General features: G+C 42.4%; 1 protein-coding gene and 1 long non-coding RNA gene across 4 annotated transcripts in view; one reads left to right on the forward strand and one right to left on the reverse strand.

Moving 5' to 3' along the window:
* Positions 1-313: 313 nt before the first annotated feature.
* Positions 314-26,537, forward strand: part of LOC139040396 (uncharacterized) — a 37,868-nt gene continuing 11,644 nt past the window's right edge. The window contains exon 1 of the long non-coding RNA XR_011494882.1: positions 314-371. This is a non-coding gene — a long non-coding RNA (uncharacterized lncRNA). The remainder of the gene's footprint in view (positions 372-26,537) is intronic.
* The window catches only part of LGI1 (leucine rich glioma inactivated 1), a 37,022-nt gene continuing 27,059 nt past the window's right edge, over positions 16,575-26,537 (reverse strand). For 2 of the 3 annotated variants that reach the window (XM_070486952.1, XM_014862966.3), the window contains 4 exons: positions 23,727-23,798; positions 20,776-20,945; positions 20,340-20,504; positions 16,575-17,765 (listed from right to left, as the gene is read on the reverse strand). In XM_070486952.1, coding sequence (XP_070343053.1) covers positions 16,930-17,765; positions 20,340-20,504; positions 20,776-20,945; positions 23,727-23,798 — 1,243 coding nt within the window. In that variant the 3' untranslated portion in view covers positions 16,575-16,929. The remainder of the gene's footprint in view (positions 17,766-20,339; positions 20,505-20,775; positions 20,946-23,726; positions 23,799-26,537) is intronic. The other variant, XM_044753917.2, reaches the window with a different exon arrangement.

Genomic DNA, 26,537 nt, shown 5'->3' on the forward strand with positions numbered 1-26,537 from the left:
GCATAATGGGGAGCTAACATTCATTGAGGAGCTGCTGAGTTTGTGCCAGGCACTGGACCCTGAAAATACAGGCAGACAACACTGGCACAGCTCTCACCTTCATGAAACTTACAGTCTAGGGCAGGGGTTGTCAAACCTTTTGTGGAAAGGGGCAGATAGTAAGTATTGTAGTTTTTGTGGGGCCATGAATCTCTGTCACAACTACTCAGCTCTGCCATTGTAGCACCAAAGCAAGCGTGGACAATGGTAAGTGAACGGCTGTGGCTGAGTTCCAATCAAACTTAATTGACAGAAACAGATGGTGGCTGCATTTGGCCAGGGGACCATCGGTTGCCAACTCCAGATCTAGGAGGAAAGCAGACAGTAAACAGGTAAATAAATCGACACAAATGCTAGATTGTGATCATTGTCAGGAAGGAAAGAAAAAGGATGATGTGGTAGCGGATTACTGTGGGTGGCCCACTTTACACTTTTTCTCTTACTGAGTGACATCCATACTGTAAAGTGCATAAATCTCAAGATGCAGAATGTTCTTAGCGTCCTGAACTGAGTCCTGAAGGATCAGAGGGATTTGTCCAACCAAAGAGCTGGGTAAACATCCAGGCAGAAGGGGAAGCAAGTGGAAGATCCTGACGCAGGAAAAGTCCTGGCATTTTCCAGGGTCAGAAAAGGGTTCCACATGGCTGGATAGCAGTGAGTGAGGAATAGAGTAAGATGTGTGGGTAGAGGAAAATCCTACACAACGTATAGGCCGTTGTGAACATTTTGCATTATATTCTAAATGTAACGAGAGAGCAATGGAGGGCTTTAAACAGATTGACATGATCTGATTGAAGTTTTAAGATGATCTGTGAACCAAATTCTTGTCTTGTTACTAGTCTTTTCTATAGTGGTGTTTGGTTAGGACCGGAGACTGGAGTTGGAGCCTGGAGCATCCAGTCTCGGCTGGAGCTGAGGTGGAATGTGTGAGAAAAATCCATCAAAGAACACCATTACTACCCACCGTGTGCTGAACCATAGACATTGATTTATTTCGTAAAATACTTCTTTGAAATATTACTCTGGCAGGATTTGTTGACACCTGTTTCAGAGCAATTAGTGGATGCTTTAAGAATTGTGCATTAATCATGGACAAGGGCCTGAAAAAAGTGCCCACAGGGAGCTCAGAGGTAGGGTCAACCGGCAGGTACAGATCTGGCAGCAGCAAGAAAGGTGAGCAGTGAGGTCTACGTGGAGGCTCACGGGTGAGGCTGGAGGGGGTGTCATAAACAACAGTTAGCACCCAGGAAAAGACAGTCTGAGGTGATAGGGACAGGAGAGGTTTGGTTTGATTGATTGCTGCTTTGTTCTGATTTGATTTTGAAGACGTATCATAGGGAATGCTTAAGGAGTATCCTATGATGGTGAAGAGAGAGAAGAGCAAGATGGAATGCAGTGTGGTTAGGTGTTTAGAGAGAAACTAACCATTTGGGGTTCAGATCCATTCTTCCTACCTTCCTCCCTCCCTCCCTTCTTCCCTTCTTCCCTTCCTTCCTTCTTTCTTTCTCTTTTCTTTTTTAAATATACAGGGGATGAGAGAACAAGGAGAAGATATTTAATCAGTAGGCACCACCTTATTAGGGTTGTCATGGAACACAAACATATTAAAATATTACTTGCTGTTTATCTGATATTCAAGATTAACTGGGTGTCCTGTATTTTTATTTACTAAATCTGGCTATCCTGTACCTATGGCTTTGATTTGGCCACTTCAGCCTCAGCAAGTGAATCTCCCATAAGACAGCTGCCACCAGGAGGCAGCTGGGTGCTGTGTTCACTCACGATGACCCGGTCTCCAGGCTGCTAGGTAGCTCTGAGTCTGTCTTCCTTCCTCTTCCAACCCTTGCCACACACACCCCCAATCCAACCACAACTTTCCACTGCTCCCTCCTAATCTTGCTTTGTTAAAATAGCTAAACTCTAAAGAAATAGTTAAAACCCTTTCTAAATGTAAAGAGAATTCACAATATCACATGCATACTGCTTTCCTAATTAATTGCAATCATAAATAAATTTTCTTCCTTGAAAAATCTGAATTTAGCTTAGAAGACTCAGCTCCTGTCACATACCCCTTGATCTGGATGTCCCCACCCCTCGCTGTGTGCCCTCCTGCCCTCTGTCTGCACTGGCTCTTTGCTCCCTCTCTCTCCACCGCTTCCTCCCTCAGCTCATCACCATGGTTACATGGGGAACTGTTTCTGTGGTGCCCTTTGCCATAGCCTGCTTCTGAGGTAATTTCCCCAGTGAATTCCAACTCTTTTCAGTTATCTCTGCTCTTATCTCTTCAACAAAGAAAAAAAATCAGAGAGAGAGAGAGAAAGAGCACTCCAGCAGCTCAGATATTAACATTATTTCTATCTGTAACCAGGAGACTTTCTCCAGCTAATGTGACCTCTTCTTTTTCTTTTCCCTCTTGAGGAGGAAAGGCCACTCCTGACCCTATGCCTCTTACCCTGGTGTAAACCTAAATCCACATTTAACACTTAATTAACTAAGCACTTTGTGGCCTTGTGGCTATAATAACAATGAACAACTGTTTTCTTCTTTAAATGACTCCAGTTTGGGAAGTTAAAAGGCTCCCTCTAGGACAGAAATGGAACCGAACCAAGAACACTGGCTCTGTCACGTGGTGGAGACATCAAAGTAGAAAACATCAGCCTGGCCAGTCTAGGCCACAGTGAGAGGTTTTAGAGGAAGCCTGGAGCCCTGTAATGAGATGGTAAAGCCAAAAGCCCCTAGAAGAAGCAGTTTTCCAAGAGAGATGGAGTGGAAACTCCTCCAACAGTTTTCAGTGGCAAAGATTATTCTAGAAAGCTTTAGGTGTAATAACATGGAAGCAAAGATCAGAAACAGTAGAGTTTTGGGAAGTATGTGGCCTTTGGTTTGCTTAGTTTTTTTTTTTAAAGATTTTATTTTTTTCCTTTTTCTCCCCAAAGTCCCCTGGTACGTAGCTGTATATTCTTCCTTGTGGGTTCTTCTAGTTGTGGCATGTGGGACACTGCCTTAGCGTGGCCCGACGAAGAGTGCCATGTTGGCGCCGAGGATTTGAACCAACGAAACACTGGGCCACCTGCAGCAGAGTGCTGGAACTTAACCACTCGGCCACGGGGCCAGCCCCAGGTTTGCTTAGTTTTTGATAACTTGAGATTCTGTGAGTGAGACAATTTTCCATGCTCCTCTTGAGCTACCAGATAACCTAGCCAAATTATGCCGATACTCATTCAAAGGAAGAGGCAGAATTATGTTAGTCTCTTCTGTAATTCTACTGAAGCTATGATTCATAAGATCCATTCTCAAAGAAGACTTGTATCAAATGAACACAGTCAAGCAACATTTTTTTTAATGTCACGAAAGGTCTGCAACCCACAGAAACACTTCTTAGAATCCCCATGTCCTTGCCCACCCGCTCCTCTTACAAAACTGCTTCTAGGCCTCTCCCTTCCAAAACGCAGATTCAGACACCCTTCTTCAGCCTAATCTGTGAGTTTCTTTGTGTTACTCTCCTCCCAATTCTGTTTCATGGGAGTCCCCAAAACAGAACTCTGCTGGGAGGACTGAAGAGCAAAAAAACTGAGTAGAAAAAGGCAGAACCTTCTTTAGCTTGTAGGGCCAGGAGAAGAGCTTAGAACACATTGATAGCAACAGTTTTGTCTGGTTAGACTTACATTTTTGATAATAAAGTTAGTCATAACTTCCTTTAGGCATCTGAGCATCTGCCCAGACCCATTGGGATAGTCATCTGAACTAGCAATAACTCTGAATGGTACTAGGTACTTGACCCTACACATGAGGCTCAATGAGTCTTGCTGTGTTCAAGGGCAGTAAAATTGAACTACACTCAGTCATCTCTAGTTTAACCAAAGAAGAACTCGAGGCAATTTATGTTGGTATGAAGCAGGCCTTCTCTTTGTGTGTACAATTCTTGCCACGCTCTCCATCACCTGAGTGAGAACATTGACCTTATGGAGAAGAAGATGGAGGGCAGATATATTGGGAAGATGAGAGCAAAGTGTTTCTATTATCCCTCTTTGTTGTGAAGGTGATGGACACTGGTGACACAGGAGATGCAATGGTGAATCTGTTGGGGCATGCAGGGGAAGATGCGTGGTTGTTTCGGGGTGAACTTAATGAATTGTTTATATCTTGGCTGTGTCATTAGGAGCTTATGTTCTAGTCTTCAGCTTTGTATGATCCAAATTTCCATTTTGACTCTTCCCCTTGGCATGACCGGGCTTTGGAGAATTCATCCAATCTCTCAGGTGGCAGGCCAGTGGACTGATCTCAGGGAAGAACCTCACCTTCAGGAGGGACAGATTTGGAGCATTGCCTTCCCATTGAGAAAGTCTGTGGAGAACACCAAAGCAAGATGCTGGTTAAATGTTCTTCTTAGTTTCAGACTCTTCCTCTGGCCCCTGCTGCTGTCCTCATCTGGCTGAAGCAGGACTTTGGCAAAGCTTATTCAGCAAAACTGTAATTATTATTCCAGTTCTTAAACCTCGGTAGTCCCTGGACTCTGTTCTTGGAATTTCCAGAACAGCCTCGCTGGCCACTCTCTCTGGAAGGAAATCTCTTTCCCTGAACCTCCTTTCTGACTTTAGCCATACCTTTTCAAGGGACCACCCTTTGTGGTCCCAGGCTCCTGGAACACAGATATCCACAGCAGCTGCCACATGGTCACTGGGGCCCCCTGCAGGGGCAGTCTGGTTCTGCTGCCCTCTCCTGGCCACGAGGGGCTTGTTCTACCTGTTAACCCTTGGGTCATGTCCTCCTCTCCCAAAAGCCTGCAATTCTTACCCTCCAACTTTCCTTCCCCAACAGTCTTCAGCAGGTACCAAACCCTCTTATTATTAAGAAGCGTGGCATGAAGCCATGTTGCATCTTCCAGGTAGAGTTTATCTAACATGCGCGAGTGAATGATTCTGGCACCCATCATAATGGATAATGGATTATTTCCGGGAAGGACCCTGAAACATGGCCAGAAGATGTCTGAGCTCATCAACTATGCCCTGACTCTCATTCAATTTGTTGTCATATGGTAATATCTCTTGACCTTGCTCCCACATATTGTGATAGTTCCTATTTGGTGGCCTCTAAGCACAAAGCCACTTGCTATAGCATAATAATAATTGTTATTGTTATGATTCATCTGCTATAGCATCCTTGAAGTGGTAGCTGAGCTTTGCAGAAATCTCAAATATCAGCATCAGGCTGACCCTTTAAACGGAAAGTAAAGAGGAGAAGATTTGGAAAGATGCTGACGGAGGTGAAATTGGGTATCCTGGAGATAAAGGAGACTAGGTTTAGATATTCCAATGTGCTGGGTAATTAGGGACCAGTAATTCATGCCAGATTTTATTTTATAATGCAGACTTCCTCAGAGTCTTGGACTGGCTCCTCTGCCCTTCCCAGCACACCAATGCAGGCTCGCAGTGCAGTGTCTGGGATGCACTTCTGGGAGGATCCACCCACCACAGCCTTTCTTCTTCGCCATGGAGAACCTTTTAGAAGATGCGTGTGTTTAAAAGTGGTCTGCACTTTGCCCCCACACCAGTGCAAATATTGTAAACGTGAACATCTGGCTCATATCATGGATGACTAAAGGGCATATTGGCCTCAGATTAGGACGAGACAGTGAAATCCTCATCAAACCAACAGTGACATCTCTAAGAGATGACTGGAGTGGGATGGGGAGGGAGCTTAGTCCCCTTTAATCTCCACTTTGGGGAAAAGATCTCTTCAAAAAAGTTATCCAAGTATTATATCAAAATATTTTTAAAAAATCAAATAAAGGAATTCCAAAAAAAATTAGTAGCAGCCAGTGCATGCTTTGTCACAGCAGTGTTTTCCCTCTGATATAGTTAACTGAGTAGTGTCCCGTATAGTGGCTATTCCGTCAATGCATGACGGTTGTGATGACTTGGAACAGTGCTCTCAGTAGCATGGATAAGAAATGAGTCTTTATTAAACCAGTAGTATTTGAGTGCTACTGAAGGGTTGCTAAACAACCCTGACTATCCTGACTGACACAATCCATGTTAGTGTAGTGGTCGATCACTAAGGCTGTAATTTCAGACAGACTGGGTTTGAATCCTGGCTCTGCTATCTACTAGCTACAGGCTGTGGGTAGACTTCTGAATCTCTCTGAACTTCAGCTCCTTCCCTAGCAAATAGTGATAATAATAGTATTGTTGCAAGGGTTGAGTAACTAAATACAAGTAAAATCTTTGACACATGTCCTGCACGTAGTGAGTGCTCCATAAATGGTGGCTCTTGTTATTGCTTTCAATCATTGACAATGTTTTTAGCCTATTAAACTTTAAGTATGCAGGCCATGTAAAGATAGGAGGAATGTATGTGAGGGTTATTAAAGTAGGTGGAACACTGCCTTTTAGGAGATATAGAAAGGGGTAAATTCTTCAAGCTTTGTGGTGAAAATAAGTGCGCATAGGACTATTTTGTGATCCTGGAGGGGAAGGGGTTTTTATATTTGGTTTTTTAAAATAGTATCTCTGCTTGTTCACACTCCATTCAGAGAACAAGCCCTCTTTACTAAACCTTGGTGAATTCTGTGCTAAAAATTTTCCATTCCCAGTTGGTGCAGTGAAATGTCATATCCATTAAACACCAACATACCAAATGCTGCTTGCAGATCTTCAACCCAGCAAACCCAAGCAACAGGAAATTGTGATCATCCTCAGCTTGTTCATACTATTCATCTCAACAGATTATGCTGAAGGAGTATCTAAGATTTAATCGTTATCTTGGAGCTATCTTAAAATTATAAAAATAAAAAAACTCCCAGTACTCCAACCAACTCATTTTTAAAGAAAGGAAATTGTGGCCCAGGGAGTGGAAGTGATTTTTCAGGGTCACAAAGCTATAAAGATGATGGTATTGGGCCAAAATCTCCAAACTTCCAAGCTAATTTTTTTATCCATTATAACACAGAGTTACAGAATTTTCAGAGCTGGAAGGACCTTTGGGATGGCCTGATCTAGTTCCAATATCTCACAGAGAAAATTGAGGCCAAAAGAAACTCAAATGTCTAGCCCAGGGTAATAATGCACATTCCAGAGCTTTTGGCCAAATTTTGTAACCATAGGCTCGGTGCTCTTGACATGCTGCTGGTCCATCCAATGTGGTTATTTAGAGCAGGGGCCCCCAAATCCCAGGTAGTGGACTATCAATACCAGAATCACCTAAGGGATGTTTAAAAATAAAAATTCCAGAGCCCCATTCTTTAAAGATTCAGTTTTAGTGGGTCTGAGATGGGGTCCCAGGAATCTGTATAGCTAGTTTGCTTTCCAGGTAATTCTGGGAGACACCTAGATTAAGGAACCACTATTAACAGAAGTTAGTGTTTCACACTTCGCTCTTCTCTGCTGAGACTGGCCTATCGTAATTTCCAGCTAAGGACTGGAAAGCTAAATCAGGAAAAGTCCTGGGCCACAAAGGAGACACCAAGATTTTAATCTGCAAAGCCACCTCAAGGCAATTAGAGCAAAGAGAGAGGACAGCTGATGCTCGCCCTTGCTGGATGCAGATGGATCTGAAATGGAAGCACATCCAGGAGAACAGAAAGTGATCTAGGAACACTTGGTCTTGGAACACCAGGGATGGGTGCCCACTAAATCAGAATTGGCAGCTTGACTTCACCGGGCAAAACATCATTTTGAAACAAAGGATTTCAGTTTAAATATTTCAAAACAATATTTGAGAGAACACCGTTTAAAAATGTATATAGAAATTCTAACAGTAAATCATCATGAATAATAGACAAAGATAGGAGATTATGTTTTGTCAAGTTTCGCCAAAATAAGAGCTGGAAAGGATCTTTAAAACCTTTTAGTGAAGGGATTCTCGACACATTGGAGGGTGTGGCCTCTCCCCAGCACCTCTGACTTTCTAAGTAGAGCTGTTCTCAATAGAGACCACACCTCCTGCTGATGATTTTTTTTTGTTTTGCCTGTCCAGCATCCTTTCTCTCTTTCTAATAGCACTACTGTTTTACTTTAGAGAATCACTCTAACCTCACTCTCATTCCACATGGTTCTCATCCACGGGGTCCAGGGGTGGGCACATGACCCAAGCTTGGCCAATCAGAGCACTCTATCCTTAGCCAAAACTATTGCTTTAGGGGCAGGCACTGGTCAATGAGTATCAGCCCTGAATTTTTGCTAGACTTACTGGGAAAGAGGTGTAGTCTTTCTACTGCACATGGCTCAACTGGCAAGATGTAATGTTGGAGCTGCAGGTGGGTATCTCTCTACCATGAAAGGAGGAGTTGACTTAGAAACAAGTCAACACAGAGGAAAATATAGCCAAGAGTCAGAGAAAGATAGATTTATGAAAATGTCATCTGAGTATCTGGTCCAGGTATTTCTGAAGCTAGATGCATTTTTATGTTTCAACTAGTTTAGTTGGATTTTAGCAATTTACAACTAGAAGAATCCCCACCACTATGTCTCCTCAGGCATCAGAACCTGGGGTGGAGAAATGGCCATGCGTATTTGGAAAAATCCCCATAGATAATTCTGATACCCCTATGGAGAGTGGACAGAGTTTGGAGACAGGAAACATGAGTATGCTTTTCCTCACTAGACCACTTCTAGTTGAGGATCACTCACGCCAGTTGAGAAACTTGGCCGACATCACATAGCTACAAAACATAAACCCCTTCTGAGCTTGATTCTGTCTTCTTTTAGAAAAAAAGATAATATACTTTAAAAAAGTAAAGGCACACGCCACTTAATATAACTTTGCTGACAGAGACATTTTGTAGAATTGCTTCATCTTATCATTCAGGGATATCTGGCTTTTAGTGACTTAAAAGCCAGACAGAAATTTGAAGAGCTATTTTTCACACAATGTTCCCTCCACTGATACAAACATTGACCACATTTTAATAAAAGTAAGTTTTATCAAAACATAGGTAGTTTCCTAGAGGCCAAAGTCCCTCCATGTTCCTCAGTAAGATTGCATGCATATCACAGAGCATGCTTCCTACCACCTTCCATGCTGGAGCTGGGGAATGCTGCTGGGGTGGTCTGCTGACTTCACCCTGGCCATCTGCCTGTCCTTCTCTTTGTGGGCTTAGCTGCCTATGATGGCAGAATCACCTGGGTTTTTGGTCCACCTCTTCTTCTAGAAGTCCACAGACAACCTTGGCTCTCTCAGAGAAGGATGTGATGATGCATAGGAATCTTCTGTCTAACCTGGCTGATGATTACAGCTCCTACATGACAACACACAACTTTTGCAATATGCCACAACTTAGTGGAATGGAGTGGTCAGAAGCAGACTCCCAGGACAGGCTTGCTGGCTGTGTGTACAAGGGCAAGTTATTAATCTCATCAGTAAAATGAAAGTGTTAATAGTGACTACCTCCTGGGATAGTTGAAAGGCTTATATTACAAACCCACTCTATGATGATCATTATTCACATTTTATAGACGAGATTCATAGAGCTAGTAAGTAGCCACATTGAGACACAAACCCAGCTCTGTCTGAGTCTAAGACACACATTGTTAACCACTATGTCCACTGCCCCAAGGAGAGAAAGCTTTGTGGGCACCAGTAGGATAGACCTAACGGCAAAAAGCAGGGAAACATGGGTCATGTTTCACTTCTCCTTTAGAAACTGTAGGGGAGGAAGACATTTCCTCTTCCCAAATGGTGGTTCGTCTGGTTGGAGAATGAATTAAATTCACATAAGACAGAATAGCAAGAGAAAATTAAACAAAGCTTTATGAGGAACCATGGCCCGGGGCCTTTCTTCCCGAAGGAAGAAAGGGCACTGAAGAAGTGGGGTGCACAGAGTGGTTATATACCCCCAAATGGGGTGTTTCACATGTGATTGAAATGTCCCTCCCACAATAGTCACAAGATTGCCCTGTCGGCACAGCCCTTGATGGACACAGCAGGTAGTGGTCTGCTGTCTCAGAGGGCGTAGCTGGAGGCTAGTCGATTGTCTGGAGCTGGGCGGTCACAGGTGAGCCCAGCAGCAATCAGTTCCTAGCCTAAGGAAAGATGCTTAATCCTTAAAGAAATACCAACGTTGGGAGGGGGAGCGAAGTCAGTTATAGGAGGTTACCAGAGAAGCACAATAAAATGTGGATTTAAGTCCTTGCCTTTGGTATTGATTAAGAGTTTTTAGAGAGAGAAGGTCATCTTCTTTCTTCTTCCTGGTACAGAGAGGGAGGCACCTTTTACAGATAGAGATTTACCTTACAAATGTAAACGTGTCCTAACAAAGGGCAAGTTCCGTTCCTCCTTCCCTGTCCCAGTTTATCAAAAGCAATCAGCCTCAAATAATCCTGATGCCAAAGAGACATATCTTGGGGTGGCCAATTTCAGGTCCCCACAATGCCTATAGAACTTACTTTTGCTCTTATTTTTTTGCATGCTGCCTTTTAGAAATAAGCCCCAGTCAAGTATAAAGACTTTAAGGGTGGGGACAACTTCTTGCTCATTTTTGTTTACTTCATATCATCTACCATAGTATTTTGGACACAGTAGGTGTTCAGTAAACATCTTCAATGAAATTGAGCTTGAGCCCAAGGGTGTAAATACCAACTAATATCCCTGGGCTACTGGGGACACTTAAGGTTCCCAAGTGAGGTATCTATCTGGCAGTTTACAGAGTTCTCTAAATTTTTAATATATTTTATCTTCAAGCAATTCATAGCATGGTGCTACCAATGGATATTATCCAAATGAATCTTAACTTTGCTTCTTAACTGGCTATATGACTGTGGGGCAAGTTACTCAGCTTTTCTAAGACTCAGCTCTCTTATTTGTAGAACAATACTATCATTATAGAACCAAAGAGGATAGAATGATAATACAGATAAAGCGCTTAGTATAGTGCCTGGATCATAGTAAGCATTCAATAAATGCCATCTATTATAATTAAATTAAAATATTAAAGAATATTTCCTTTATATTTTGTTTTTTCTTCAGAATTGTTAAATATGTGTGGGTAGACAGGGTCAAGGAAATGAAGGACAAAGGACAGTTGCCCAGGGATCTGGCACTGTGAAGAGGACTGATGTCTGGGAGGCAGTTTTGCTGGGAATTACTGTTAAAAGCTTCACCTAGGGAATACGCTCTCCCTGGGGCATCTCTGAGTAGTGCTGACCATGGTTGTGGATCCCTCTCTGGGGATAAAAATTTCAAAGGGCATAAACTTTCTGAAAGTGTTAGTGTCAAGCTTCTTGCCCTTTGGGTCTCCATGGATTAATTAAATCGATTCCCATCCTTCAGCTTTGTGGATCAGACTTTAGGTAGATATACAGTGTGTGTTTTTAATAACTCAGGAACTAAAGTGTGTCTCTTTCACCTTCCAGCCCACTCTGGTTATCCCTGGGAAGCAGGGAGTGTCTGTGCTGGCTTATTCTTTTGGGGTAATCCGCGGCCAGGATTCTTTGTGGGGCTGGGAATTTGCTGTAGGGGATGTGGCTGCTTCTCAGATATGCAAACAGGAAGGCTGAAGCAGCTGGGCTTGAAGCTATTTCATTTCCACCAACATTGTGGATTTTCTACAAAGTAGGACTGTTCTAGGAGACAGAGGGTGGGGTGGCATAGAAGAATTACAGATTCCTGAGACACAGTCCTGACCCTCAGGGATGTGTGACTTAGTGGGAGAGATGGGTATATCAACAACTAACTATAATGCAAGACAGAGTGAATTGTGAGCCTTGCTCATGGGAAAAGCCATGGGCCGAGAAAGCCGGAGAAAAGAGAAATCACATCTAACTAGTTGGATGAGAAGGACTAAAATTTCAAAAGGTGGAAAAGTGGGGAAAGGCATTGTAGGTGGTTGGGGAGCAGACTGGGCACAGAGATGTGGAAGTGCTTAGATGAAAAGGAATGGCAAGTTGTGAGGGTACCTGGAGCGTGGGTGAAGTGGAGGATGCCGAGTGGGAGGAGAAGTCAGGGCAGACTTTGAACTCCACCTTCAGGACTTTATAGGGCCATTGTAGGTCTTCCTGAGCCTGTGGTGTCCGTGGATGTCCCAATGCCCTTGATAGCAATCACATTAAAATGCATCCACATTCCACATTAAGATCGACATAGAACTATAACAGCTGAGCGGAGTGAGTTGAGCTCCCATTGACTAGTTCATTGTACCTCTAGATGTGGTCCTAGGACCAGTGCCAGTCCAGGAGAGTTTGGAATCAGTTTGGAATGAGATTAAGTACAGAACTCAGAGAAAACACTGAGAAAATTTTATAGCAATTTGACATTGCCACAATAACCAAGCATGTGATTGTTCTCCTAGTAATTCATTTTTATTCTAATTTCCAAAAATATTGGTCCACAATACAAATGGAAGTACATTGGTCTAAAATACATTGGAGATTTTTTAATTTCCATGGTCCAAATTTTTTTAAACATTGGGAATTTTTTTAAAAGTTGAGAAGCTCCAATCTAGTTGAAATAATTTGACTTTCTTAAAGAAATCTGAGGTTGGAGATAACAGAGGAAAGAGTCGGTGAACTTGAGGATAGATCAATAAAAATTATACAGTTTGAATAGTAGAGAGACAAGAGATTGAAATATCTAGTACTCATCATCGTATCTACATTATAGTACATTGTGCCTAAACATTCTGACTTAGTTGAAGATAATTTTGTGGCAAAATTATCCACTAAAACTAACCTAAAACAAAACAAAATGTGTGTGTGTGTGTGTGTGTGTGTGTGTGTGTGTGTGTGTGGTAGGGGGTTATTATTGAGGCTACAGAAGTATCTCAAGGAATTCAAGGGCAGGAGTGCCGTTGGATCTAATGAGGGATGGAGTGGGAAATGGATAATCACTAGGAATCGGAGCTGCTTCTCCCCCTCTTCCCTCTCCCACCCTTCTCTCTCTCTCTCTTTCCCTCTGCAGTGAATGCTGTGTTGCACTGCCCAGATCCTCATTCAGGAATAAAGGACTTATTCCCCCAGCTGTTGTGAGTACTGCCAGAAGATGGGCCTCTGCTGTCTACTCTCTTCGGGGGTTGCCTTGGCTAAAGAAACAGCCTCACCTAAAGCCACACTTTCTTCCAGGGAGAGCCCATACCCAATGATTAATCAATGGGGAGGTGTAAAGGCCTGGTTCCCTCACTGCAACTTGGGACAACTGAGAAGGGACATCTCTGCTCTAGAGCTCCCTACAGGTTGCTTTTATTGGAGCTGCATCACAGATCGGCTGCTCTCTGCCAAATGCTACTTCTTTCTCCTCCCCTCCAGGTGTTGATCTCAAGGGTACAACCTAAGAAACGTTTGCACGTTAACTTCTCTGAGTCTGGTTCTCAGGTGACCCAGCCTGGGACACTACGCCCCCCAATCTTCCTTCCACTCTCCCTCCTCCCTTCATTTTACTGTCCCTTCTCCCTCCGTCCCTTTCACTTTTCTTACCCCTCCTCTCTTCTTCCTTTGCCCCACCTCCCTCAGACTATGAAGTCTTTCACCCCTGCTTCTCTCTGAGCTTCTGCTTCATTCTCTTCTCTTTTTTTAGACCAGCTTCTTCTGCTCTTCTGGTACATGGACCCTCATGACTCCTCCAAAGTGGTGTCTTCAGCACCTCAGTCACCATCACTGTGGCTTATGCTTTTGGCATCCCACCCAGAAGCCCTTTATGAAGCTGATGCACCCATCCTGCAGCTGCTGTGGGTATCAGTTAATAACCGCTCACATTTGTACCCTTCTCTGGAGGATTGCCCCTAGCCACCTGGAACCTTTTCTCCTGGAGATGCCTGAGAGGTTGTGCTCCACCCACTTTGGTCAATGACTGTGAGATGAGAGGTATGAATGTCTACCCTTCTTTCTCTCAAGGCAGGACACACTCTGTGGTACAATTCACCCTGTAGAGTTCTCGGTGAGGTCAGGCTGAAGGTAGACATCTCCTGAAATGACATCTTTGCACAGCATCTTCCCCTGCCCTATGTTCCGTTCACTGCCTTACAGATGTAGCTTGAGATCACTCCCTCAGCACATCCCTCTGCTTTGAGGGAACCTGTCTTAAAGTCATCACCTGACAAATCTGGTGCCTGTGGTTAATGACCCAGCCTCTACTGTCCTAATTCCAAACGTCCAGGAGAGCGAACTGGATTGGCTCAGGCAGTGCACAGCCCAGTTTCTGGATTTAATCCCTGGATTGGGACTTCACTCCAGGTCCAATCATCTATGGCTGGAGAGCGGGCGGAGTGATACAATATAGATGAGGGGGAGCGGGAGAGAGGGCAACTCTCAGAAAAGGCTGGTCAATTCCTGATACATAATGAGAACAGGCGATATCCTTTAAAAACAGAATGACAGTGAGTTACATTGACAGTAAAGTAGAGCGTGACTCAGAAGCGAGCAATATGGTGGGTGTGGAACCCATTAGCAATGGCTGGCACTTGGTGAGTGCTAGTTTTTGCCAGTTCTGTGTTAAGCACTTCGAGTGCTATTCCCATTACCGCTGCAGTGTAACAGATCACCCCAAAACTTAGCGGTTTAAAACAACCATTTTATTATGCTTATAGAGTCTATGGGTTAGGAATTTGGACAGGGTACCATGAGGATGGCTTGTCTCTGCTCCATAATGTCCAGGGTTTCAGCTGGGAAGATCCATGGCTGGTGGCGACTTAGGTGAGAGCTGGAATCACCTGGAGGCATCACTCACATGACTGGTGGCTGATGTGGCTGCTGGCTGGGACCAAAACCTGGGCTTCCTCACAGGAAGGTGGCCTCAGGCTAGTAGAACTTCTTATGTGGCAGCTCAGGGTTCCAAAAGTGAGTGTCCCAGTTCACAAGGCAGAAGCCTTATTGTTTTCATGATCTAGACTCAAATGTCAAACTGCACCATTTCTACCACATTCTATTGGTTACAAGCCTGTCCAGATTTAAGGATAGGGGAATTAAGAGCCACTCATTGATTGGATGGGGGCATGGTTCTCATAGAGCACATGGGATGGGAGATATTGTGTGGCCATATTTGGGAAATACAATCCACTATGTGCACATTATCTCATTTGACCCTTCCACTGTCCTTAGAGTGGGCATTATTTTCCCCTTAAAATGAAGAAACTGAGGCTCAGAGAGGTTAGGTAACTCACCTGTGGACAAAGCCAGTACATGACAGGAGTGGATTTAAACTCAGTCTGCGTAAAGCAGATGTTCTCCAATAGCATATTTGCTGCTTATAGGGAAAGGAAATTGAAAAAAGTAAGACATTCAAAGGCCAGTTCTCCCTTTGTGCAGGATTGGGAGTGGGTGAGACTCCTTCTCCACAACCCTGATGTCAGAGTTACCATCTTGCCCGTGTGGTACAGGAATCTGGTTCCTGTGCATAATTCCCCAAGGAGTTGCTTCCCAGAGACTACGTAACTACTGTGTGTACCCTTGATGCCTCAAGTTCACCAGATATGCGCTGGCAGAGAGGTTGCTGTCTGCTGCCCACAGCCTCCCCCACCAAAGTTTGGCAAAAGAGTCTGGGGAACAATGAGCTGGAGGAAGCTCTGATCCCCTCTGTGAAGGCAGCACATAGAACCAATTCATGCCAGGAATATCTTTTCAGCAGTGATCCCCTTTTGAAATCATGTCTTCTCTTAAGTTCAAATAAGGATCACTTTTTCCAGGAAGTCATCTTTAACTTTCCGATGACACTTATAATGGGAATGTTCAGATAATACTTGGCACCCACTGCTTGCTCTATTGTTTCCTAACCCCCTAATTGGTGTTCAAGGGCCCGGAGGGCAAAGCCCTACTCTTCCTCAGTTCTCCTCTCCTCCATCACTGGAATGATACCCCATTCTTACTAAGTACTCAATAAATACTGTCTGATTAGATCAAAAGGCCTCATAAAGCTTATTATTGTATTATAACAGGAGGACACATGTGCACCTTCAAAAGCATTTTTTGAATCTGCTATATCACAGGCATTGTGCTAGGTGCTAATGATCCATGTGATCCAGGAGCAGGAATTTAGAAAATCAAATATGAGCCCCCTAGACTTTGTAGCTTGTCAATAATGTATCAAAACTGGTGACTAGAAGCAAAGCATCCTTGCCCAGATTAAGAGGCCTTTATATCAGGTACATTTGACGAAAGCGCTATAAGGTTATAATCTCTATCGGCTGTCAAATGATTCTAGAGTCAGACATTTAGAAAGTCCCTGAGTAGGGTTTTAAAGATCTGAAATCTTGACTTTAGCTTCTTTATAAGATGTTTGAATGATGTTTTTAGCTGGACAGGAAAGGACGGATCTTACTCTTCTTTATTTCAAATTGTCTTCTATAATAGGCAAATCTCTCTCCCCTTCTGTTAATTTGTCTCCATTTCACCTCAAAGTGTTTCTAAAAGCGATGACCTTTGGAAACACCTTTGAATGTCCAAGACCAGCTGATAAACCTGTTCCTAAATTATGAGTAATCAATATCAATGTTTCATCTTCACTCATTATTTGCACCATAAATTCTTTATCCAAATATAACCCTACTGTATAAAACTACTTCCTCAACAAACCATCACCAAGAAGAGAACTCCTGTAAATAATCACCTTTGGGATATGAAAGAAAATGTAAACATTTTATTTGGCAGTTGTTTCTGAACACATGAATAAATAAATGGAAAAGTACATATTAATATTTCTTTTTGGAGTAACAGACACCATTAAATGCTTATTTACACGTCTTCACTTCAAAGACCAGTCACACAACTTAATTTTGTCTTATAAAAGGTACTTCCCACACCACTGGACTGGACAGTTAAGGATGGAGATACTGGTAGTGCTTGGTACTAGCAGTCTCAAGGTTTGAAAGGCATTCATTTGCAAGTGTGATAAGAAGAGTCATCATGCATTGAGTTCATCCGGACCATGTACTGTAGAAAATTTCTGATGGCAGCCACAGCGTTTGGTGTGTCATGCGCTTAAGTCAACTATGACATGTTTGTAAATCTGTGTATTCCCCTTAAAACTGGAAGCAAAAAGAAAATTACGCTTATTAATGGACACATGTGTGAATGATCTTGGTGCCTGAACATTTAATTCCTGAAATTTCACAAATTTGGCTTTCTCTGCATCCCAGTTATATACTTGAGTGAAGGAGTAATCACTTCCAAGAATTGCATATTGATAGTTATTTATCTGAAGAGGCTGGAACACCATGGATCCTCGTGATGGCATCCTCTGAATATCCTGAAATGAGGAGCCTCCCCATTTCATTACTTTGGAATCACCAATGAATCTTGTCAAGCATATGTACACGTCACCTTTCACTGAGAAGTGCTTAACGGCGTATACATCCTCCATGTTAGGGATGTCAGTCTGGTTAATGAATAACTGTGTTGCTTTGTTCCACTGATAAATTACAGGACGCTGGGAACTACTGGACAGGATTAAATGAGGTGTTCTGAGTGTCTGAGGCATTCTGGCTATTTCTAGATATTCCACATCAGTGTCCCTGTACCAAGCATGTAAGGATTGATGGGAGTAGAATCCATTTCCATTCCATTTGTAAATGGTAGTAAAACCAGCTTTTGAACTGTCAGCAACAACAAAGTACCAGTTGTTTTCAATCTTGAATGTTTCAATGTCATTGGGTTTTCGGATTTTGAGAATTTCAATATCCTGGATTTTTATGAATTTATTTGCAAAACTGTCGCGCTTATAGATGTGAGAACCGCCAAATAGCTGCGCCACAATAACATAGAGCTGAGTTTCAATGACTATAGGCTTGCACACTACAGTGGACGTGCCTGGGAAAAGACAAAGGGGAGGTTAGTTGGATGGCTACCTTCTTTGGAGCATGTAAACATGCAGGCTGAGACCAAAATCTGCCTGAAATAAGAGATTTCCTTGGTTGATTAGGCAAGGCCAATCTCCAAGGCCAATGGCAGCAGGATCCCGAAGTTCTGTGTGCTTCATGGGGTCTTGTTACCAACAATTGAGTTGTCATGTCACATTCAACCCGAACTGGATGTTCAGGACACGTGGCTACAGCCTGAGTTTTCTCCTCTCCCTTCTTGCAGAAAGAAAGCATTGCTTTTCCTGACACATCATGAGTTAGTCATTGTAATTGTAGTGAAAACTGCCATTTATTGAGCATCTACTATGTGCTTTGCCAAGTCATCTCATTAAAGTTTCCCAACAATCTTAAAAGAGAAATATTATTATTCTCCCTTTTGCAGATGAGCAAAGTGAAGCTCAGAAAGGTTCAGAGCTGGTAGGAGAAGGCAGACTTGGCCTTCAAACCCAGGCCTATAGCATCGCTATGCTTTTAACCCAACTTGGGACATCAGTCAGCTGTTCCAGGGCTTCCAACTTGGGCTAAGATCTCAAAAGGTTCTAGAATAACCCCACGAAGTCTTGAGCGGTTGTCTGGGCAGCCCAAGGCTCTACCTGTAATTGATTTGCTCTAAGTATGAACTTCTTCTTGCTCTAAAATAATCTGACTCTCCCCTGAGAAAGGAAAAGAGATGCACTTGTCATTTTTCTGAAGCTTTAGGTCACTGGTGGCAGGAGAGAAAAGAAGGAAGAGGAATCCTTGAGAAAAGTGAAAGAGGGGTACAGCTACAGGCAATGCTCTTGAAAGTTACTTTGGAAAATCTCAGAAAACAGTATGGGATCTGTCAGTGGCCTAGCTCAGTATCCTTTTGCTAAGAATTTAACATTTATCAATAGATTCCAATTTTTTAGAGGGAGCTCGGCTCTGGGAAATCCAAAGAGAGGCAGGGCAATTCTGGACCCCAGGCTTTATCTGCCTACAGCTCTAGGGCGCTGAGGCAATGAGTTCTGCATCAATTCCTTCTACTAATTGGCTCCATCCACAGGCCAAATTATTCTATTTATGACCCTTTTCAGGACTGAATCGATGTGTGACTTTGGGAAAATCACTTAACTTCTCTGGGATTCAGTTTGCTCTTCTGTACAATGAGGGTTTGGACTAGACCAGAGGTGGCCATTAGATTTCAACCATGTATCAGTATTGATTGACTGATTGATTGTGACTGCCTGGAGAACTGTGTTGAGAAGGGTTCTGTGGCCCTGTCTGCATTCTGCATGAAAGAGCACCATGATAGATTAGTGATGCTCGTCTTGGGTGAGAAGGGGATAGCGACCACATATGTGACATATATTTGTCATCCTAGACTAGATAATGCCCCCTGAAAGTCTGAAAATATATAGCTCATTTCTCTTTCAAGTGCTCACATAAAGATTCATTCAAAGCACTTGATGGACTATACACAGGTAAGAAGAACCTGGTTTAGACTACACAAAGGCCTGCTGAAATCCACTGGAAAACTGACGGGGGCTTAGGAAGATGGGGAAGCATAGCCTTTCTCCACAAGAAGGAAAGAGGATTCTGGGAGGGTCTCAGTTTGGAGGAGATCCCTTCATGTGGGCACTTCACTCTCAAGCAAGCCCCAGACCTGTCTCGATCCTTTGAGCAACGGAGCTCACGACCACCATCAAAGTCTAATTATGACCCTCCCAGCCTCGTCTAATGTGTGACCTTTTATGGGGACATTTGAATGCTCTTAGGAGCAGATATAAAGATGTTAGAAGCTAAACTTGATGTAAATATTTCAGAGGGAGCCCCGTGTTCTAGTTTATCACTTAAAAATTTAAAAATGGTTGAGATGAGAAAGAAACTTCAGAGATCACCTAAGTAAAAGTTTTCATGGAAAAAAATTGGCTTTCGTGGTCAAATTAAATGCAAAAAATACTAGAAACGGTTGTTTCCTAACTGCAGGACTTCCCAGAGCCTCTAAAGTGTATGAATCTCCAAGTGGGAGATACAGTTCACAGATTTAGGGGAACACAAAACCCTTTTTGTCACGAGGCATATATTAATATTTTGCGGAAGTAATGTTTGTGAAACAAAGTTTGAGATTCAGTGATCTAAAATAGCATCCTTATTTTATAGCTAAGAAAAAGCAGCCCCAGTGAGAGTGAGTGACTTTCCCAGTTGGTTTGTGGCAGAACCTGGATTAGAACTCATGATTCCTAGTCCAATACTTTTCCTTTAAAGAAAAATAATCCACCTTTTATTGCATATTTACTAAGCCAGGTTCTATGTTAAGTTTCTTGAATATATGATGGCATCATCTTATAACAGCCTTGTAAATTAAGTATTATTATTCCCATTTTACAAGTGAGGAAATTAAGGTTTAGGGAACAATCCCAGGTCACTTAGTAAATGGCAGAGCTGGCATTCCAACGACCCTAAGCCTGCCTAAAGCATTTCCCCACACCCACCCATTTTTTCCTGTTGTCCTTGGCCCAAGCAGCTTAACTTTCCACTCCAAATATGATCAGGCTTTTCGTACCTGTAATGTTGTCATAATTCCGGAAGGTCTTTTCTACATGGTCCCATTCAAGGAAAATGCATTTTCCAGTAAAAGGCTGAGCGATGACTACATACTCATCATTCATATAAGAAAAAGTGTCTATGGACAGTGATTGATAAGGCAGGTCCTGAGACTTTGCAAATTCTGCAAAAATAGGAAATGATGAGTAACCGTGTGCTAATGCCTTGTTCCTCGGCTAGATCTCAAATGTCCATAAGAAATAAATTTTTTTTTAGGGAAATAGTAAAATAGCAATTTTACTTTGCTTTCAAACACATGAAGTTTTAATCGTTCGTAGTATTTTTAAAATTAAGTTGCTTGGTCTTTAAGATATAAAACATGTCAGTCCGTGCACATGCAAAAAATGCAGCCCCTATTTTCATTTTATGAAATGAAATGATTTGGAATACATTACCTGTGATGATGCAATCAAAATCCTTGGAGGAGAGACTATTGATTTTGCGCTTCTTATATTCTGGGGGTCCTTCACAGTAGATGTCCTCGACAGTTGCGTTGGTGTGGCCTAGCCATTCCACCAGCCACTTCAGTTTACAGTCGCAGTTAAACAAATTCCCTCTCAGGTCCCTGAAAGACAGACTCCAACTGCTTTGGCTGTAGGTGGGCCCTGCTTACACAGATATGGCTTCTACTTCAGCCATTCGCATGTGCAGAATGAGCCATAATCATCGTGTGCGAGATGCCCCACAATCTACCTTGAACCTGACCAACTATTCACCTCGCGCTCAGACAGTTACCGCAGCAAACCCTGGAAGGCCACCCCAGAAATGGGAACTTGTAACTTACTCCCTGTTGGAGTCAAAGTTAGCTCCGTCTAGAGCTGTGCTCGCCAGAGAAATAGAAGGTGAATCACATACGTCATTTAAAATTTTCTACAGACACGTTAAAAAAGTTAAAAGAAATAGGTAAAATTAATTTTAATGATACATTTTACTTAACCTAATATATACAACATGTTATCATTTTGATGTGTAGTCAGTATAAAAATTATTTACATTCTTTTTTAATACTAAGTCTTTGAAGTCTAGTGTGTATTTTATACTTACGGCATGTCTCAATTTGAATGAAAAATTTTCATCAGGAACACCTGATCTATATTTAGATTTAATAAAATTTACAGTTGAAAAAAATAGATTCACACCCCAAGTTGTTCCAAACATACTTAAAAGTTTCCCAGTAATTGAACCCAGAGTCAGTTTTTAAAATTAAATTTAGCTTTTTACTTGATTTTTGTGAAATTTAAAGTTAGGTTCCTCAGTCACACTGGGAACACTTTTCAAGTGCTTAGTGACCACACGTGTGGCTACCACATTGGATAGCACAGGTCTAGAGGACAGAATGCAGTGATGACACTTTCATATTTATTTATTTATTCTTTAAAGATTTTATTTTTTCCTTTTTTCTCCCAAGGCCCCCCAGTACATAGTTGTGTATTTTAGTTGTGGGTCCTTCTAGTTGTGGCATGTGGGACGCCACCTCAGCATGGCCTGACGAGCGGTGCCATGTCCGTGCCCAGGATTCGAACTGGTGAAACCCTGGGCCGCCGAAGCGGAACACGAGAACTTAACCACTCGGCCACAGGGCCGGCCTCAACTGTTTCATATTTAATCAAATTGAGTAAGCTGTTTGCTTTTCTTCTTCCTCACAGATGTAATTAATCCTGATCCTATTCCATGGTCTACAAATTCAATTTTAATAGGAAATGACTTCGACACAGCAGAGTTAACACAGACATACAATAGCTCATGTCCATAATAAACTATTCAGCATAGATATTTTAAATTTCCACATATGATCCCACCTCACCAAGTTCTCTGTTTATTTGCACTGCTTCTGTTCAGAAGTTCCATCTCTTTTCTAAAATCCTTTCTGGTCACACAGAACTCCTAAGATAGGTACTGCCTACTCTTCACACAGCACATGAAGAATTTTTAAACGCTGAAGCATTTAAAAATGTTTTTTAAGGGATACATTCAAGAAATCTCCTAAAAGGCAAGTTGGCATGGGTCCCCGTACTTCTTAGATAATTCTTGATTTGGGCATAACAGAGTAGGACCAAGAGGCAAATCCATTACGGGATTCCCTGGAGAGACTAAGCCAATTTCAAGTGGGGTTTTTTTGCTAGTGTGGGGCATAGGCTGACACAGAGATGGGCCAGAGGGTCCCCAAATAAGCTATATCTCCAAGTCTGCCATAGAGAATCATAAACTTCCAAGACATTCCCAGGACTGACCTCATCTCCCAAGAATACTCTGACCCAGAATAATGAGTGTCAACGCTGCTGGGCTGTCCTAAATCAGAGCGGATAACTGTGGTCTGCCCGAGACTCTCTTGGAAGCGTCCTGAGTCTGGCACTTTCTTGGAAATAAACCATCATTCAGGAATTGGGATAATAGGCATGGAGGAGGGGCTGGGGGAATACTATAAGGAACAAAGAAAGTTTTTCATTAGCTTACTGATTGGAAGTTCAGTACTGAGTTTAGGAGAAAATACTTGACAGATTTTTTGTGATTGGAGAAAAGTTGTTTTGAATATATATTCTATAGCAAAGTACCTGATTAATAAGAAATCTTTTCTTTTCATACATCCTTTCATTTGTTCCTGTATTCTACCTTATGGCATTTAAACACCCTTCTAATGTTCTGGAAGGCACTTAATGAAGCGAAATTGCTTTTGAGAGGGTTAGGCATATATTACTCGCTTTGCTTACAGCAAAATATACAAATTCCTTACAAAGATCTTTCACTCTGAGGCTTAAAAGTCAAAGTTTGAAAGCTCTTTTGTTTGAAAAAGGGTCAAAAATAATTAAGTTCATTCCCTTTCTGGGGCTTAAGCCAAATTCCTGGGGATTAAGCCTAGAGTTGTTGTTCAGTCTAATGAGAGAAAAGGCAAACTCTCCTCCCTTCCCCCACTTCCTGCTCCATTTCTCTGTTGACTGACCAGCCCATGGGTGTAACCTTTCATCTTGACTCTGTCAGTTTCCCAGACTCCTTTATGTTTTCCCTTTGTAGCCCCATTTCCTGGACCTCATGAGAAAAAAGCATCTTGAAATTTCTGTCTGGGCCTCTTCTTTCCACCCACTGAAAGTCCCTCATCGTCACTCGCTCCCATACAGACACACACTTTGTCAAAGGCATGCCTGGGCACTATATTTTCAGGATTTCCAGGGGTAAATACCATAGAAGATTCAAACTTCAGTCCAAGTAAATTGAAAATTTAAGCCAACTTAAAATTTAAAATTCTAATTTAATTTTAAAGCCAATTAAAAATTCTAATCACCAATACCAGGTTTCTTTGTTAATCATTGCAAACTAACGAATTAATCAGTGATTTCTTAGGTCCTCTTACACATTTGTTAAAGAATCCAGGCCTTTGAAAATGTCTTTTGGGAGTGTCTGGAGATTGTTGTTTGCAAGGCTCCTGGAAAAAAAAAAAAAAGAATGATGTAAACTGTAGTCATAAACTAAGTAAATGCATTTTATGATAAAGCTTAATTATGAAGCCTTTTGTTCTGTCCAAAATATACCAAATTACGTGCAGTGCTTTTTTTTTTTTTCTCTTCTAAGATACTACGCAGATTCCTGCTATTGTATTTTCAATTCCTGGCCTCTTTTCTTCATCACTCACTCAGTATTTATGGCACTTCGTGTATCATGGTGAAAAAACCCCAACACCCCTCAAATAGCAGCAAGAAAATGATGCCTGGGCATTGATCTTTCTATTTAGAACAGAATCTGAGATTCACACTCTCACACATTCAGTCTGGGGGATGTCTCCCAACTGGTGACAGTGTCCATCTCCAGATGCCCTCTCCCTTCACACTCAGGCTGCCCTTCTCCTCCCTCCTTCCACCTCACTTGCTCCAGGGAGCAGCTAAACCTCCAAGTGGTAGTACAAACACCTCTAGAGTTTGGGGACCTGTCTAATCTATCCCTTCATCAGCATATCCTTTCTTCTTTCCAAAGCACACACCGTCTTTTCTATATTTGTTTCCTTTTAACTCCATTCATTCCACCTCAGAAAATACCTTTCTCACAAAGACTCATCCATCCATTCATCCTCTTTAATCACTTCCTCCTTTCCCTTTCCTCCAGTTCCTACCGTATTTTCACAGGAATTGTTTTCTCCTTCTCTTTCTATTTGTTCTTCCACATACCACTAGAATGATTCTAATTAAGGCTAATGAGGAGGAAACAGTCCTGATAGTATCAAGATAAGGGAAATATGTCCATACTGCAGAAGCATGGACATAACACAGAACAGATGCTGTCTGATGGGGAAGGTACTAGGTACTGGCAATTTTCTATTTTTAACCAGCAGTGTACATATACATATTACGTACTTTTCTTAGGAGTGTTTTTAATTTTCAGAATAAAAATTTTAAAGTAAAACAAAAGAGCCTATGCTGTCAGCCTCTAAAGTCCTTGAAAATTCTCTCAAATTCCCTTAAAAATACTCTCAAAAGTCTTCTATGTCTTTCACTTCCTCTAATTAATATGAGATTTCTCAAGTGCAAACGTTCAAGAATTTTAAAATCAATTTTAAGTTAATTACGTTGTTTTTCTGAGTTTTAGAAATCACTACTAGACTGGAAAACTTTTTCAATGAACCTTGGAACTGAGAGTAGGAACTGAATCCAAATGTCCTAGTCTCAATGAAGGTCCATTTTATAAAGAAGGGCACAGCTTTGGAGTTATTGTGAGCTCGATTTGCATCCTGACTCCACTATTTACTGGCTGTATGACTTGGTTATGTATCTTCTCTGAGGCTCAGTTTTTTCATTTTTAAGTGGATGTAATAATACTTCATATCATAAGATTGTTAGACAAAGTAAATGAGGTAACTCAGTATGGTACCTGGCATCTGGTCTACCCTCAATAAAGCGCAACGAGGAGGAGGAGCAAGGGAAAGAAGGAGAAGAGCTTCTGTGTGTCCATTGCTCAAGAAACAACATTTAGAAAACTGACCATGTGAATGAACTGTTATGACTGTCCACCTACGTAGTATTAATAAAATGCTGCTAAAGAAGACTATTGAAGAGAATGCCTCCATAATTCATCTTCCTGCCTGGTAGTTGAATGAAGAGATTTCTTGGCGTCTTGGACCAGTCCAGAGTCACTGCCAAGTTATGTGTCTCAATTTATTTGCTGGCACAATGTGTCTTACAGTTCTCATGCTAACTTCTCCTAAGTGGACATCCCTTCCTCAGAAACCAGCACAAACTGCAGCTGGCTTCAGGGCACAAGCTTAGAGGAGGCTGGGTCACAGGACAGTGGGCATTAAATGATGAAACAGTCAAGTCCTGGATTACTGCTGCCCCTAGGGTTGCACAGGAAGAGGCACCATGTTTGTGTTGCTGCCAAGGTGCCAACGGGTGAATCTAGGGTTTCCACTTCCTCCCCAAAGGACAGAGCTCTAGGCCCCACATACCCAAGGTGAAGGCCAACTGCAGAAGTGGCTGGGGGGATACAGACTTGGAGCGATGGGGCTTCTAGGATAGAGAGACATCATTTTTGCACAACGAGATGGAGGACTTCTAATTCAACAGAATTGCAGGATGGGGCTGATGAAAGCAGGCTGGCCTGATGGGCTGTGGAATGAGGCATTGTGTTTCCTGAGGACTTCTTGTGATAGGGAAGCTCTCATCCTAGGAACCAGAGGGTGGGGGAGGCAGAGGAACATGAGGGATGTCGGAAGGAGAAATGGTGGATGGATTTACTGCACCCAGTGTGACCCCTTCTCTGTTATACTTCCAAATTCGAGGGAATACTGACTCAGGGTACTGTTTCTGAAGGAGATGGAATGGAGCTTCATGTCTAGGTTTGGTGAGGGGCAGGCATGAGGAGGCTGCCTGGACTCTTAAAAGAAGCAGAAACAAGAGGAAGAAGGCTCAGAAATGAGAAGGAGTCTTCTGGCTGCCCAAAGCCCAGGCCAATGGGTTACATGTGGATAAAAAGAAAGCAGACACCAGGGATTTGGGCAGAGAATGTCTTAGGAAAGCAGTGCTGACAGAGCCTGGGAATTATTCTGCAAAAAGTGGAACAGGGCCCTGATATAAAGCAAGCTTCCAGTGCAGGCTGATGGGTACAGGATGAAGGATGCACTGAAGACACAGAAGGGGATCAGCAGAGCCTGAAAAGTTAAGAAGAAATGTGAAAT

The sequence above is a fragment of the Equus asinus genome, chromosome 2 (assembly GCF_041296235.1).
Source record: "Equus asinus isolate D_3611 breed Donkey chromosome 2, EquAss-T2T_v2, whole genome shotgun sequence".
NCBI lineage: Eukaryota > Metazoa > Chordata > Mammalia > Perissodactyla > Equidae > Equus > Equus asinus.